This window comes from Dreissena polymorpha, chromosome 2, assembly GCF_020536995.1.
Source record: "Dreissena polymorpha isolate Duluth1 chromosome 2, UMN_Dpol_1.0, whole genome shotgun sequence".
Taxonomy (NCBI): domain Eukaryota; kingdom Metazoa; phylum Mollusca; class Bivalvia; order Myida; family Dreissenidae; genus Dreissena; species Dreissena polymorpha.
The window spans coordinates 108874276-108888823 of NC_068356.1; the positions used below are offsets into that span (position 1 = coordinate 108874276).

At 37.8% G+C, this 14548-nt stretch overlaps 1 protein-coding gene and 1 long non-coding RNA gene across 2 annotated transcripts in view; both read right to left on the minus strand.

Annotated features, from left to right (window-relative positions):
• LOC127869973 (sorting nexin-29-like) overlaps positions 1-14548 on the minus strand; it is a gene marked incomplete in the record, with an annotated part of 33881 nt that overhangs the window by 18317 nt on the left and 1016 nt on the right. The window contains 9 exon segments of the mRNA XM_052412633.1: positions 107-256; positions 1486-1583; positions 1585-1645; positions 6096-6166; positions 6899-7073; positions 10949-11022; positions 11253-11333; positions 12042-12094; positions 12721-12785. Of these exon segments, the coding sequence (XP_052268593.1) occupies positions 107-256; positions 1486-1583; positions 1585-1645; positions 6096-6166; positions 6899-7073; positions 10949-11022; positions 11253-11333; positions 12042-12094; positions 12721-12785 (828 nt within the window).
• Positions 4983-5843, minus strand: LOC127868460 (uncharacterized). Its single transcript, XR_008044138.1, has 3 exons — positions 5749-5843; positions 5434-5495; positions 4983-5074 (listed from the first exon to the last, which is right to left on the minus strand). It is a non-coding gene; the product is annotated as an uncharacterized LOC127868460 (long non-coding RNA).

Consider the following 14548-nt stretch of genomic DNA (forward strand, 5'->3'; position numbering starts at 1 on the left):
CTGAAGTCAGTTATTTACCGTGTTTAAAGCACCAACTGAATAATCCGATAAAGCTGTCGAGGAAAATGAGTTTGAGTCACCATTTATAATCACTTGAGATGAAATCAGTGGAGATTCACCACTGAAGCTCCCAGATTGCTTGATGAACGGACCTTTTGGAAAGTGCCCGATCCAGTTTCATCACTGTCAAAGCTGACAATGTGTGCGACTTTCTTCTTTTTCTTTTTTTCCTTCTTTTTCCCGACTACATGTTCCCCTTCAAATATAAAGTGATGTTTAAGATTGCATATGCAAAAAATTGTATTTAACAATACATGTTCCATTAATATTAAAGCACAAAATGAGAACAATTGTGAAAGATAAATTGTGATACATACATCTAATTTTATCACACTGTAACTAAAGTAAACAATGAACATAGCATTCAATGTACAGAACAAAGTGTTAAGAGTTGACTGATAGACATAAAATATCAGACAAACTCATGCACAATCCAAATACAACTAGGTCACATGAATAAACAGATAACAATGTTGAAAGTTTACTTGGTTTTCAGGTTAAAAGATAATACTGTGTCCGTTGTAATTATTGTGAATTAACAACTAGAGGAAACGTAGGACACACACCTGAAATTGCATCATCATCATCATCATCATCATCATCATCATCATCATCATCATCATCATCATCATCATCATCATCATCATCATCATCATCATTCAAATTGTAATCATATACAGTTTCTGACAACAGTCACGAAGAAAACCCTGAAGCGCATGTTGTAATAAGTAGCAATGTATAAGTTGAAAATGGGGTAGAACTTTGTTAATTACACACCTACCAGGGCCAAAACACCAAATTTGGGGAAAGAGCCACAGCCTTTTTTAGGTGAAAAAAGACACAATTTTCTGGCTTTGGGGAATGAAAAATACTGAAGTAAATTGGAAATTTAGAGAAAATGCATGATTTTAAAGACATTTCTGTAGGGGAAAGGCCTTTTTCGTTATGGGGAAGAAAAAGAGGCCCCTTGCAAAGAAGGTTTTTTTTGGCCCTGCCTACGATAATACGAATGGCATATGCAATACATCATGTCATAAGGAACAATGCTTGAACATTTGAATCTTGTATGTTAACATATTGTCTACTTCCGACAAGTTTGTACCTATTGAGAGACAGAAGGATACACTACAGACAGACCTCTTTGGTCGTGCAGTATACGTAACTTTATATGGGGTATAATTATATAAAATGCTTTTCTTCATCCTATATTAACATCAATATGATGCCAGATGAAAATAATAATTACAAAGAGGTCAAATTCTCTTCTCACCAAGAAAAGTATTTTATTATTACAACAGAAATAAGAGTACTCTTTTGCTTTCTGCGAAATTCCAATTCAAAGTTCAACATGATTTCTGATTTCTTTAAAAAATATGACCAAAGAAGACAGTTCTACAGATAATTGGAGGTACATGTATATCTCACCAGATAGGTTGTCAGTGGCTATTACTGGCCGCAATTCATCCTCAGACTTTGTTGCCGTGGTCACAAGGTTGTTAGCACGCACAACTACGCTGGGGGTCCTGTCGTACGGAGTTTAAATCTGCGTTGTCAACTGAGACAGCAAACAGTATGGAGTCCAATCCTGCAAGCATGGCATGAACTTATAAGGTTACATGCTACTATGGTACCTTCAAGTGCTAAAATGGAGTTCACCACCATACTATGTCTGAAGATCACAAATGCATTGTTTTCCATGGTATAAAAATACGTGAACATGAACTGGTTGTATAGCTGATTAATTTTAATTTTACAAATAATTGGTATTCAATTAAATTATTGACACAGAAGGCTTTTTCTCTCTCACATTCTAAATTTCATTTATAACACAAGCATTTGGTGTTTTCTGTTCCTTTTTTTTATATTCCCTTATTTCCCTACATATTTAATTTCAAAAATAAAAATCCATCAATTGTTTCACATCTTTAACCTTTCTGATCTAAAAGCCAAGTGTAGACCAAACATATAAATAAAACTTACCAAATAATTTCCATATTTTATATGACTGTGAGAAAAAACAAGAGCTGTCAGAGGACAGCGCGCTCGACTATTCGAGTGCTTGACAGTATAATGTAAGCCATCATGGGGAAATTTTTCATATTCAATAATATATTAGACGATCTTTCAAAAAAAAAAAAAAAAAAAAAAAAAAAATTTTTTTTTTTTTTTTTTTGGGGGGGGGGGGGGGGGGGGGGGGGGGGGGGGTTGGGGGGGTGGGAGGGGGGGGTATAATGTGGGGTGTGGTCATTTATTAGACGATCTTTCAAAATAAAAAAAGGAAAAAAAAATTTTGGGGGGGGTAGGGGGGAGTAGGGGCGGTGAGAGGGGGTATAATGTGGGGTGGGGGTATTTTATTACGATTGATGTTAAAAAAAAAAAATTGGGGGGGGGAGGGGGGGGTGAGAGGGGGGTATTATGTGGGGTGGGGTAATTTATAGATGCATGTTTACAAAAAAAATGGGGGGGGGGGTTGGGGGGGGGGGAAGGGATTCTGGGTATAGGGGCGTGGGGTATTGTTTGGGTGGAATCCATTGTGGGTATTCAGGTAAGTGTTGTTTGTGAAAGTAATAACAAAATGTGATCACAAATAAAGAAGTTATGGCAATTGACGCAAAATGTTCAATTATCTAAGTGTAAAGGGGCCATAAGTATGTCAAAATGCTTGATACAGTGGTGTGCTCTTGTTTATAGGTTGGGGTAATGTTGGTAAACAAGTATGCAAAATATAAAAGCAATATAGCAAAGGATTATAGGAAATATTTGGGGTAGTACGCAAAGTATAACATAGATTTATCAATAATATGCATATTCTAAGTATAAAAGGGGCAATAAAATGCTTGATAGAGTTGTCTGCTCTTGTTTATAGGTTGGGGTGATGTTGGTAAACAAGTATGCAAAATATGAAAGCAATATGTCAAGGGACAGTGAAAATATTCGGGGTAGTACGCAAACTTTAACATTTGCTGCATATTCTAAGTGGAAAAGGGGCCATAATTATGACAAAATGCTTGATAGAATTGTCTGCTCTTGTTTATAAGTTGGGGTCATTTTGTTCAACAAGTATGCAAAATATGAAAGCAATGTGTCAAGGGACAATGAAAATAATTGGGGGTAGTACGAAAACTTTAACATTTGCACGCTAACGGCACGGCACGGAACGGAACGCCAACACCGGGGTGAGTAGGATAGCTCCACTATATATATTTCATATATAATAGTCGAGCTAAAGATCGCCACGAAAGAAGAGAACAAACTTTTGCAACCTATAAGAGGCTGGAAACATTCTGTAGGTAAACTTTGGAACAAGAGGGTCAATGCACAACTAGAAGACACCATTTTGGAAAATGCACAAGATATACTTTTGCTTACCTCTGGCCATCATAGGAAGCATCTACTTACATCTGGCCATCATAGGAAGCATGCTACTTACCTCTGGCCATCATAGGAAGCATGCTACTTACCTCTGGCCATCATAGGAAGCATGCTACTTACCTCTGGCCATCATAGGAAGCATGCTACTTACCTCTGGCCATCATAGGAAGCATGCTACTTACCTCTGGCCATCATAGGAAGCACTGCCTACTCACCTCTGCCATCATAGGAAGCATGCTCACTTACCTCTGGCCATCATATGAAGCATGCTACTTACCTCTGGCCATCATAGGAAGCATGCTACTTACCTCTGGCCATCATAGGAAGCATGCTACTTACCGCTGGCCATCATAGGAAGCATGCTACATTCACCTCTGGCCATCATAGGAAGCATGCTACTTACCTCTGGCCTCATAGAAGCATGCTACTTACCTCTGGCCATCATATTGAAGCATGCTACTTACCTCTGGCCATCATAGGAAGCATGCCTACTCACCTCTGGCCATCATAGGAAGCATGCTACTCACCTCTGGCCATCATAGAAAGCATGCTACTTACCTCTGGCCATCATAGGAAGCATGCTACTCACCTCTGGCCATCATAGGAAGCATGCTACTCACCTCTGGCCATCATAGGAAGCATGCTACTTACCTCTGGCCATCATAGGAAGCATGCTACTTACCTCTGGCCATCATAGGGAGCATGCTTCTTACCCTCTGGCCATCATAGGAAGCATGCTACTTTTGCTTACCTCTGGCCATCATAGGAAGCATGCTACTTACCTCTGGCCATTATAGGAAGCATGCTACTCGCCTCTGGCCATCATAGGAAGCATGCTACTTACCTCTGGCCATCATAGGAAGCATTCCTACTTTTGCTTACCTCTGGCCATCATAGGAAGCATGCTACTTACCTCTGGCCATCATAGGAAGCATGCTACTCACCTTTGGCCATCATAGGAAGCATGCTACTCACCTCTGGCCATCATAGGAAGCATGCTACTCACCTCTGGCCATCATAGGAGCATGCTGACTCACCTCTGTCCATCATAGGAAGCATGCTACTTACCTCTGGCCATCAAAGGAAGCATGCTACTTACCTCTGGCCATCATAGGGAAGCATGCTACTACGCCTCTGGCCATCATAGGAAGCATGCTTCTTACCTCTGGCCATCATAGGAAGCAGCTTACTTTTGCTTACCTCTGGCCATCAATAGTAAAGCATGTACTTACCTCTGGCCATCATAGGAAGCATGCTACTTACCTCTGGCCATCATATGAAGCATGCTACTTACCTCTGGCCATCATAGGAAGCATGCTACTTACCTCTGGCCATCATAGGAAGCATGCTACTACCTCTGGCCATCATAGGGAAGCATGCTACTCACCTCTGGCCATCATAGGGAAGCATCTACTTACCTCTGGCCATCATAGGAAGCATGCTACTTACCTCTGGCCATCATAGGAAGCATGCTACTGGTACCACCTCTGGCCATCATAGGAAGCATGCTACTCTCACCTCTGGCCATCATAGGAAGCATGCTACTCACCTCTGGCCATCATAGAAAGCATGCTACTTACCTCTGGCCATCATAGGAAGCATGCTACTCACCTCTGGCCATCATAGGAAGCATGCTACTCACCTCTGGCCATCATAGGAAGCATGGCTACTTACCTCTGGCCATCATAGAAGCATGCTACTTACCTCTGGCCATCATAGGGAGCATGCTTCTTACCTCTGGCCATCATAGGAAGCATGCTTACTTTTGCTTACCTCTGGCCATCATAGGAAGCATGCTACTTACCTCTGCCATTTAGTAAGCAGATGCTACTCGCCTCTGGCCATCATAGGAAGCATGCTACTTACCTCTGGCCATCATAGAAGCATGCTACTTTTGCTTACCTCTGGCCATCATAGGAGCATGCTACTTTTGCTTACCTCTGGCCTCATAGGAAGCATCTACTTCAACCTTCTGGCCATCTAGGAATGCATGCTACTCACCTCTGGCCATCATAGGAAGCATGCTACTCACCTCTGGCCATCATAGGAAGCATGCTACTCACCTCTGGCCATCATAGGAAGCATGCTACTTACCTCTGGCCATCATAGGAAGCATGCTACTTACCTCTGGCCATCATAGGAAGCATGCTACTCGCCTCTGGCCATCATAGGAAGCATGCTTCTTACCTCTGGCCATCATAGGAAGCATGCTACTTTTGCTTACCTCTGGCCATCATAGGAAGCATGCTACTTACCTCTGGCCATCATAGGAAGCATGCTACTCACCTCTGCCATCATAGGAAGCATGCTACTCACCTCTGGCCATCATAGGAAGCATGCTACTCACCTCTGGCCATCATAGGAAGCATGCTACTTACCTCTGGCCATCATAGGAAGCATGCTACTTACCTCTGGCCATCATAGGAAGCATGCTACTTACCTCTGGCCATCATAGGAAGCATGCTACTCGCCTCTGGCCATCATAGGAAGCATGCTACTTACCTCTGGCCATCATAGGAAGCATGCTACTTACCTCTGGCCATCATAGGAAGCATGCTACTTACCTCTGGCCATCATAGGAAGCATGCTACTTACCTCTGGCCATCATAGGAAGCATGCTACTTACCTCTGGCCATCAGAGGAAGCATGCTACTTTTGCTTACCTCTGGCCATCATAGGAAGCATGCTACTTTTTTCTTCATCATTCAGAAATGACCAGCTCTCATAATACTGCCTGAAAAATGAAAAACACCCAAGTAGAGCAAATCTGTAGGCACAACCCATTGTAGAAAAGGAAAGAAAGATAATTATGCATGCTTAAGTCAATGTGAAACGTGTCATTGAGACGTGGACACTCAAGAAAACCTAATTGTTACAGAAATAACCTTTTAATGATTTTTAAGTCAAAAATTGCGACATGAATCACTTTTGAGTGATTTCAGATAGTTTTATACATCACAAATTTCTTTTGAAAAATAAAATAAAATGGCAACAATTGCCGATTTCTTAGCACCAACTTAGAGGTTAAGAAAGCTTGGGTTGGGTGATAAGGGTGGATAGCAATTAGTCATAAGAGGACAACTACACACCAAAATATTGCAAGTTATATGATTAAAAAATCTTATTAGCTTCTAATTTAATAAAAATCCTAAACATCATGATGTGTGTTGCTGTAAGTTAAAGTTTATTTTGTATTTGACCATATTTCAACTATACATGATAGAAGTTGGAAGTTTACTGCACAAATTTAGTGGCCTGACAGAGATCGAACCCAAAATCATGAGATTTGTAGATCAGCACTCTTCCAACTGATCCATCTGACATTGTTGTCCTTGCTTTTAAGACATGATATTGAACATGATCAAAGCCAGTCCATCAAAAAGGCACAATAAATGGATACAAATTGACTACAGACACAGACTCTTACAGCAACACTAGTATATGACCCATATCCAATGAAACTCACCCAATTAACAAGTGACTTTCAATGAGCATGTGCATGTAGCGCTCCAGTGAATGCTCATTCAGCGCAGACCGGAGCCAGGCTCTGCCCCGCCCAGAGTCCGTGTCAATGTGCTTGAGAGACTGAAATCTCTCCACCTCATGCTTCGTGAGAAATTCTTTCACGTATCCCCAGAAAGCTGCATAAATGAAGTGATATATTGAACAGTATACATTGTTTCATGAATACAAACAATCTGAAACTTTTTCAGAAATACAATTAAATTTTAATTCAGGAGAGCAAAGAAGTTTATACAGTTTAAGGAATGCAAATAGTTAAACAATAACTTAATCACTGTTTTAGGTATGAAATTTAACTACTTGTTTCAGGAATGTAAATTGTTTTAAATTGAGTTTATAATACAAGTAATTTTACATTGATTCAGTAATGATATTAACAAGAGCACCAAGATGGCCCTAGATCGCTAACCTATGTTATGTGTTTCACATATATATTACCTGTAAATGGTTTCAGAGCAAAATTATTTATACGTAGAAATATGGCCTCAGGGTCGTAGCCAGTTTTGACCCAAGGAATATGATTTTAACAAACTTTGTAGCATATGATATTATACAAAATATTGTACTTTGCAAACTTAGTCTATAAAAGACAAGAGCTGTCAGAGGACAGCGCGCTCGACTATTCGAGTGCTTGACAGTATAACGTAAGCCATCATGGAGAGCGGGGGGGGGGGGGGGGGGGGGGGGGGGGGGGGTGGGGGGGGGTGGGGGTATAATGGGGGTGTGTGATCATTTAATAGATATCTTTCAAAAATAAGATTTTTTTTAAAAAAAAACTTGTGGGGGGTAGGGGTTTCTTGGGTGGGGGGGGGGGGGGGTGCGTAGGGGATGGTTTGGGTGGAGTGCATTGGGTATGTAAGGTAAGTGTTGTTTTGTCAAACTTTAACATAGATTTATCAATAATATGCATATTCTAAGTATAAAAGGGGCCATAATTCTGTCAAAATGCTTGATACAGTTGTCTGCTCTTGTTTATAGGTTGGGGTCCATGTTGGTAAACAAGTATGCTAAATATGAAAGCAATGGTGTCGTCCCGATTGTCCCACATTTAGAAATTCAATACACCGTACAAATAGGTGTGAAGAGGCGTAAGATGGGTAATACAAGTGTAAAAAATATCATGTCTAGGATTTATTATGATTAACTACGATCAAAGTATAAAACGATAATTATCTATTGTTTGTCTGCTGTAACATAAATACAATTTAAATTTAAAAAAAATAAGATAAATAAAAACTATTATTTTATATAATTAAATAACAGTTGAACATCTCAAACATGCATTAATATATATCCATGCGTTATCAATAAATTAACCTAACTTCACTTTTTTCAAAATTCCACGTTATTTATTTACTAATAAACACGAAGGGATGAGCATTTTGCTTGACGGATTCAGATTTGTATTTTAATATGTATACTTGTATACTCATTGATCTTATAACAGTGTGACTTATAACTAAGTAGTGTTAGTATGCCATTCGAATTAAAGTATACAGAATCTTTATTCAGAGGGGAGATTAAATAACGGATTGAATGATTGATGCTTTGAATCGAAATATTAAGATTAAATGGAGATTGTTAAATAAACAAATTACCTGAGATTGTTTGATTTTTTAATACATTCATATTTCATTTTATAGGTATTAAATCGATTGGTGATTAAATATAAAATGTTAATAAAGTGTGTCTATATTCCCTCTATTGGAAGAAAATAAAAATAAAATATTATCGAGAAACACTTTTGTGTTTATGTTTTGTTAATTTAATCAAATAAATACACGAAATAAATACCCCTTTTCGAGCCCCAGATATGCGACTTACCTGTATGTTCCGTTATCGATATTTTACTCTTAAAATAAAAATGTGGGACAATCGGGAGTAAACCAAAGCAATATGTCAAGGGACACAGGAAATATTTGGGGTAGTACGCAAACTTTAACGTAAATTTATCAATAATATGCATATTCTAAGTATAAAAGGGGCAATAATTCTGTCAAAATGCTTGATACAGTTGTCTGCTCTTGTTTATAGGTTGGGGTCATGATTGTTAACAAGTATGCAAAATATGAAAGCAATATGTCAAGGGACACAGGAAATATTTGGGGTAGTACGCAAACTTTAACATAGATTATCAATAATATGCATATTCTAAGTATAAAAGGGACCATAATTATGTCAAAATGCTTGAAACAGTTGTCTGCTCTTGTTTATAGGTTGGGGTAATGATGGTCAACAAGTATGCAAAATATGAAAGCAATATGTCAAAGGACATTGAAAATATTTGGGGTAGTACGCAAACTTTAGCATTTGCACGCAAACGGACACGCGAACGGGAACGCCGACGCCTGGGTGAGTAGGATAGCTCCACTATATATATTTCATATATAATAGTCGAGCTAAAAATGTATAGTTGGGTTTTAATCCTAAGATAACAAATGGCAATTATATTAGCAAAATGGTGCATGACATACCAATTAGGGTTGCACCATGTTTTCTTGGGTCAAAGTCGCAACAGAGTATTTATAAGACTTATTTCCACCTTTTTCCAAACTCCCATATTTAAGAAGCATCGGACGCCTATAAACTACCAAGGGGGAGGGTGTATTAGATAGAATGCATTTACACACGTTAATCTTCAAAATGTTATATAATCTTCGATTTCAAATCAATGGTGCCTCTTCAAAGTGAAGGCTCTTCAATATTTGATGAGATGCATCATCTCACACTTGCAAATTATTTGTCCTATTTCAGGAATATCTCAGTTAATTATTGTCAGGTTAACAAAAAAAACACTATTTGCTAGTATGCATGTCTACATGTATATACAATGTACCGGTAGTATTGCTTATATAACCTCTGCACTAAGGTTAAAAACTATTGCTGGAACATTCTGTTGTTTTAGCATCATAGTTAATGAAACGCATAGTATGTGTGTAGCAGCCTTATATATTTATCATTGTTTTTCTCAAATACATGCTGGTGAACTTTTATATTCATAAGAACATATGTATTGAAAACAAGAGAAGTGTTTGTCAGAAACACAATGCCCCCTAATACACTGCTTTTTTGTTGTTGACCTTTGACCTTGAAGGATGACCTTGACCTTGATCTTTCACCACTCAAAATGTGCAGCTCCATGAGATACACATGCATGCCAAATATCAAGTTGCTACATTGTATGTTCAATATTTAAAAAGTTATTGCAAAACTTTAATATATTAAAGATTTAAATTTTCGACCTTTGACCTTGAAGGATGACCTTGACCTTTCACCACTCAAAATGTGCAGCTCCATGAGATACACATGCATGCCAAATATCAAGTTGCTATGTTCAATATTTCAAAAGTTATTGCAAAACTTTAATATTTTACATTTTTAAATTTTTGACCTTTGACCTTGAAGGATGACCTTGACCTTTCACCACTCAAAATGTGCAGCTCCATGAGATACACATGCATGCCAAATATCAAGTTGCTATGTTCAATATTTCAAAAGTTATTGCAAAACTTTAATATATTAAAGTTTTAAATTTGTGACCTTTGACCTTGAAGGATGACCTTGACCTTGACCTTTCACCACTCAAAATGTGCAGCTTCATGAGATGCACATGCATGCCAAATATCAAGTTGCCATGTTCAATATTTCAAAAGTTATTGCAAAACTTTACTGTAGCCTTAAAGTTTTGGGACAGAATGACAGACAGACAGGCCAAAAACAATATACTTCCGATCTATCGATCTGGGGGCATAAAAAAAAAACAACTAAGAGTGAGTTAAATGTATAATCATTAATTATGGACCATACAGGCAAAGACAATTTGTGACTTCTGAACACACAAGTTAAATATGGTCTACCTTTGTGTCACAAGAGGGTTTTTGATACACAAGACTTAACAAATACAAAGAAAAGTTTAACAACTTTTAAAATTATAACAAACTGTAACAATTATGATCTACATTGTATTATATTTTAACTAAAAAATATATCTTACAAATGTCTTTGTCTGCATTTTTGTCAATAAATATTCCTGCAACTTTATTTAACCCTGTGATTTCAGTAACTTGCCTGAAAATAGAAAGAAATGGACAAAGTAAACTATCAAATGAACATTTTACACAGACAATTTGCAGATGTTATTTTAATTAACAAATGCCAAATTATTAAGAAATTTTAAATCATATATTCAAACCATGAATGTAAGGTCAGATAAAACCTAAACATATAATTGATATTTTATTTTTCATGGTAAGTTCTTTCAAAATGAATGGCTGTAATCGGCCACATGACCAACTTACTTCAGAGCAGTGGCAGTTTTTCGTTCTCCTTTTAAACCATAATTTAGAACACTTTCCCAAGCTGAACATAGGCACGATACTCTGAAAAGAACCCATATAATTAGGCGGTAAACATATGTTTGAAGTCCAACAAGTGTACTGTTATACAACAGCAACATAGTGACAATTGAACTGTGTAATTACTTGATAAGTAGCAAAGAAGTAGGGCCCTATTTGAATATACTTCTTCTTTAATTGGTAATATTTGCTGGTTTAAACAAATTAATTCGATCAAAAGTTATTTATAAATTCACACTCATAAGACTTAATGATTACCTTAGTAGTTTTATATCATACTGCATAAGTGCTCTTATATACTAAATCATATTAAAATTAAATATTATCAGAAGTCACTTATTATTATTGGATACATTCTGTATTTGCAATTAATACCATACATATGAAATTTGATTCCACTGAAGTAGAATGTTGGAATGTTAAGACAGTAAGTAAATTCATAGTAGCTCAATAAGCCCCCAATAGGCTCCAGACACAAGCAGGCTTAAAGAAATATGTTAAAAGTAGATTAACTCTTTCATTGCTGGAGCCAAATTTTGAAGGCCTTTGCAAACAGTTTGGATCCAGATGAGACGCCACAGAATGTGGCGTCTCATCAGGATCCAAACTGTTTGCTATTCTGATAGTATTCTTTGAAAAAAATCGAAGAAAATGCTTATTTTAGAAATTCAGCAGACGACATTTTAGCAGACTACAAATTTCCCAGCATGCAAAGGGTTAAACAAAATTTACCTGGAATCAGTTTCAGTGGCAAGTTCAGTACGTCCTCCAAATCTCACTTGACACTAGATTGAAAGAGAAATATATCAATAATGGTCATAAGAGGATCGACATTATATGTTTGGAAATAATGAACACTTAATAATAAGGGAGCATAATGGGTTCCAACGCTTGGCTGCGGTGCAGTTTTAAAATAAATAAAAGCTTATTTTTTTTTAAGAGGTCACAGTGATCTTAACCTTGTGACCCATAAATGGGTGTGGCGTGTAGAACTCATCAAGGTGCATGTACATATGAAGTTTCAAAGTTGTAGGTGGAAGCACTTTGATTTTAGAGCCAATGTTAAGGTTTTAGCAAGGGGGACGCCGGACGGCGGAAAGACACAACACGACATGACGAGCTGGCTGTGACAATACCTCGGGTTTTCTCCGAAAACAGCCAGGCTAAAAACAAGAACATTTAAGTATATACAATAAGTTTTAATTGATATCTTTGAATATATGTATTGTTTGTGAACATAGTTGGGATTTGTTTTGCCCTTGATTTGGAAAATGTGTAGACTTGTTCATTACTCAGGATTGAAAGGAGTATTGAGAATAAAATGATATGAGAAGCATATTACTGCTGAGATGCACATTTGAATTATTCAAACATAAGAAATAAAATGAAAATATATCAATTTTGTAGTAACCTGTTTAACTGCATCTAAAATGCGTGTCTGGAGGGACTGCCTTTCACTGGCATGTGTGTCATCACCTTGAAAACAAACATTTGAACTTTATAGGCTAACATAGTTTTTTTCTTAGGCAAATGCAAAAACATGTAGGTTTACAGAATACTAAATAAATGTGCGATGCTATTGTCTCTACCAAAAATCATAATGATTTTCTAGAAGACATGTTGTCAGCTAATGACACTTGTAACTTGACGTTTGAACATGTAAAGCATTCATATTCAATAATAAATCACTGTTATGTTTTGAGATTGGAGACTTTTAACTAAAATGTAGCCGGAAAAAAACATGTTGAAAAGGCAGTGAATTTACATACATGTTATGCTCTGTATTACATATCAAATGTCTATTATGACATACTTTATTATTTCATAAATGCATACAGCATAGAATCAGGGGTAGGCAAAGAGGGTGACTTGGGCAAATTTTGGAGAAAGTAGGCTAGTCGCTTTTTTTATAGCTTGGATAAATTCATTTCGCCCTAATTTTCAAGTCAATCCATTAACAAACAATACTTGTAAAGAAATTTTCTATTTTAATTCCAGCAAACACAAATTATTTCGTCATCTGTTTTAAATCGCAATAAACCAATGCAGTAAAATGTTTGATAGTAATTCATTAATGCTCTATCTGACAGTATGTGCATGCTTGCGGTAATGAAGTATTAATTAATGTCCTTTGAAAAGGCCACCTGCTGATTTTGTAACAAGTTTACAGCTAGAAACTGGCCCCAACTCGGAACTCACATCAAAGACCTTTGATGTACGCCGACAGCATTGACAGGTCAGGTGTTATAACAGCTTGCAGTTTTTAAGCCATATATTTAATTGATGTCATTCAGTAACAATGTTGTGCACTAGCACTTAGCCAGGCTAATGACATGGAAAAAAACACAGGAGTCTCAATCAGCACAATAGAACCAGAGATGGACTATGAGGTGGGATGTATTTGCATGTCTAGAACTAAACCAGAATATTGGAGCCGTCTAGGTTCATCTAAGTAAGAACATAACTCATGAACAGGAGAGCCTTGGAAAAATGACCAACATGGATATCATGATGGAGGCCCCACAATAATGCACATTTGCATTCACGGATGGATCCTGCTTGACTAATCCAGGCCTGACCAGTGCAGGAGCAGTCCTGTACCCTCCAGGAGGTGAAGCAATCAGGCTAAAAAGAGCGGTCACAAAACATGATACAATCCTGCTAGCTGAGCTGGTCGCAGTACTGATGGTTCTAGAAGAAATAATACAACATCTCCACCTAACACCAGGCAACACAATTCAGATCTTCAATGACAGCCAGACAGTGGTTGGCATCCTAACCATGGGCTGGAAAAACAACGGCCATAGGAGTATGATTAAAGTAAAGAAGGCACTTAGGACACTATCTGTGACCACAACAGTGCAACTCCTATGGCGTGATCCTGCAGCTATAGACAGGGTACTCAATCCTAAATGCACATCGCAACAGGGTTGGCATCAATGTCTCACCACTGTGCACATGTGGAACCCTGGAGACTACAGAGCATTTCCTCCTGGAATGCTGCATCCACGAAAAACACTGCCACGAGCTCTTGAAATCACTACACAAAATATGTGGAGTTATGGCCCTGAATATCAAGACACTACTCAACACAGACTAGCACCCCTACATACCAGGCTGGAGAGCGACTATTACATCTGAACTGTCCAAGAATATCAAAGTCACAGGCAGATTCATGATAAAGCAGCCAGCCAGCGACCAAACCCGATTCGACGTCCACAACTAATCTACAAAAATAC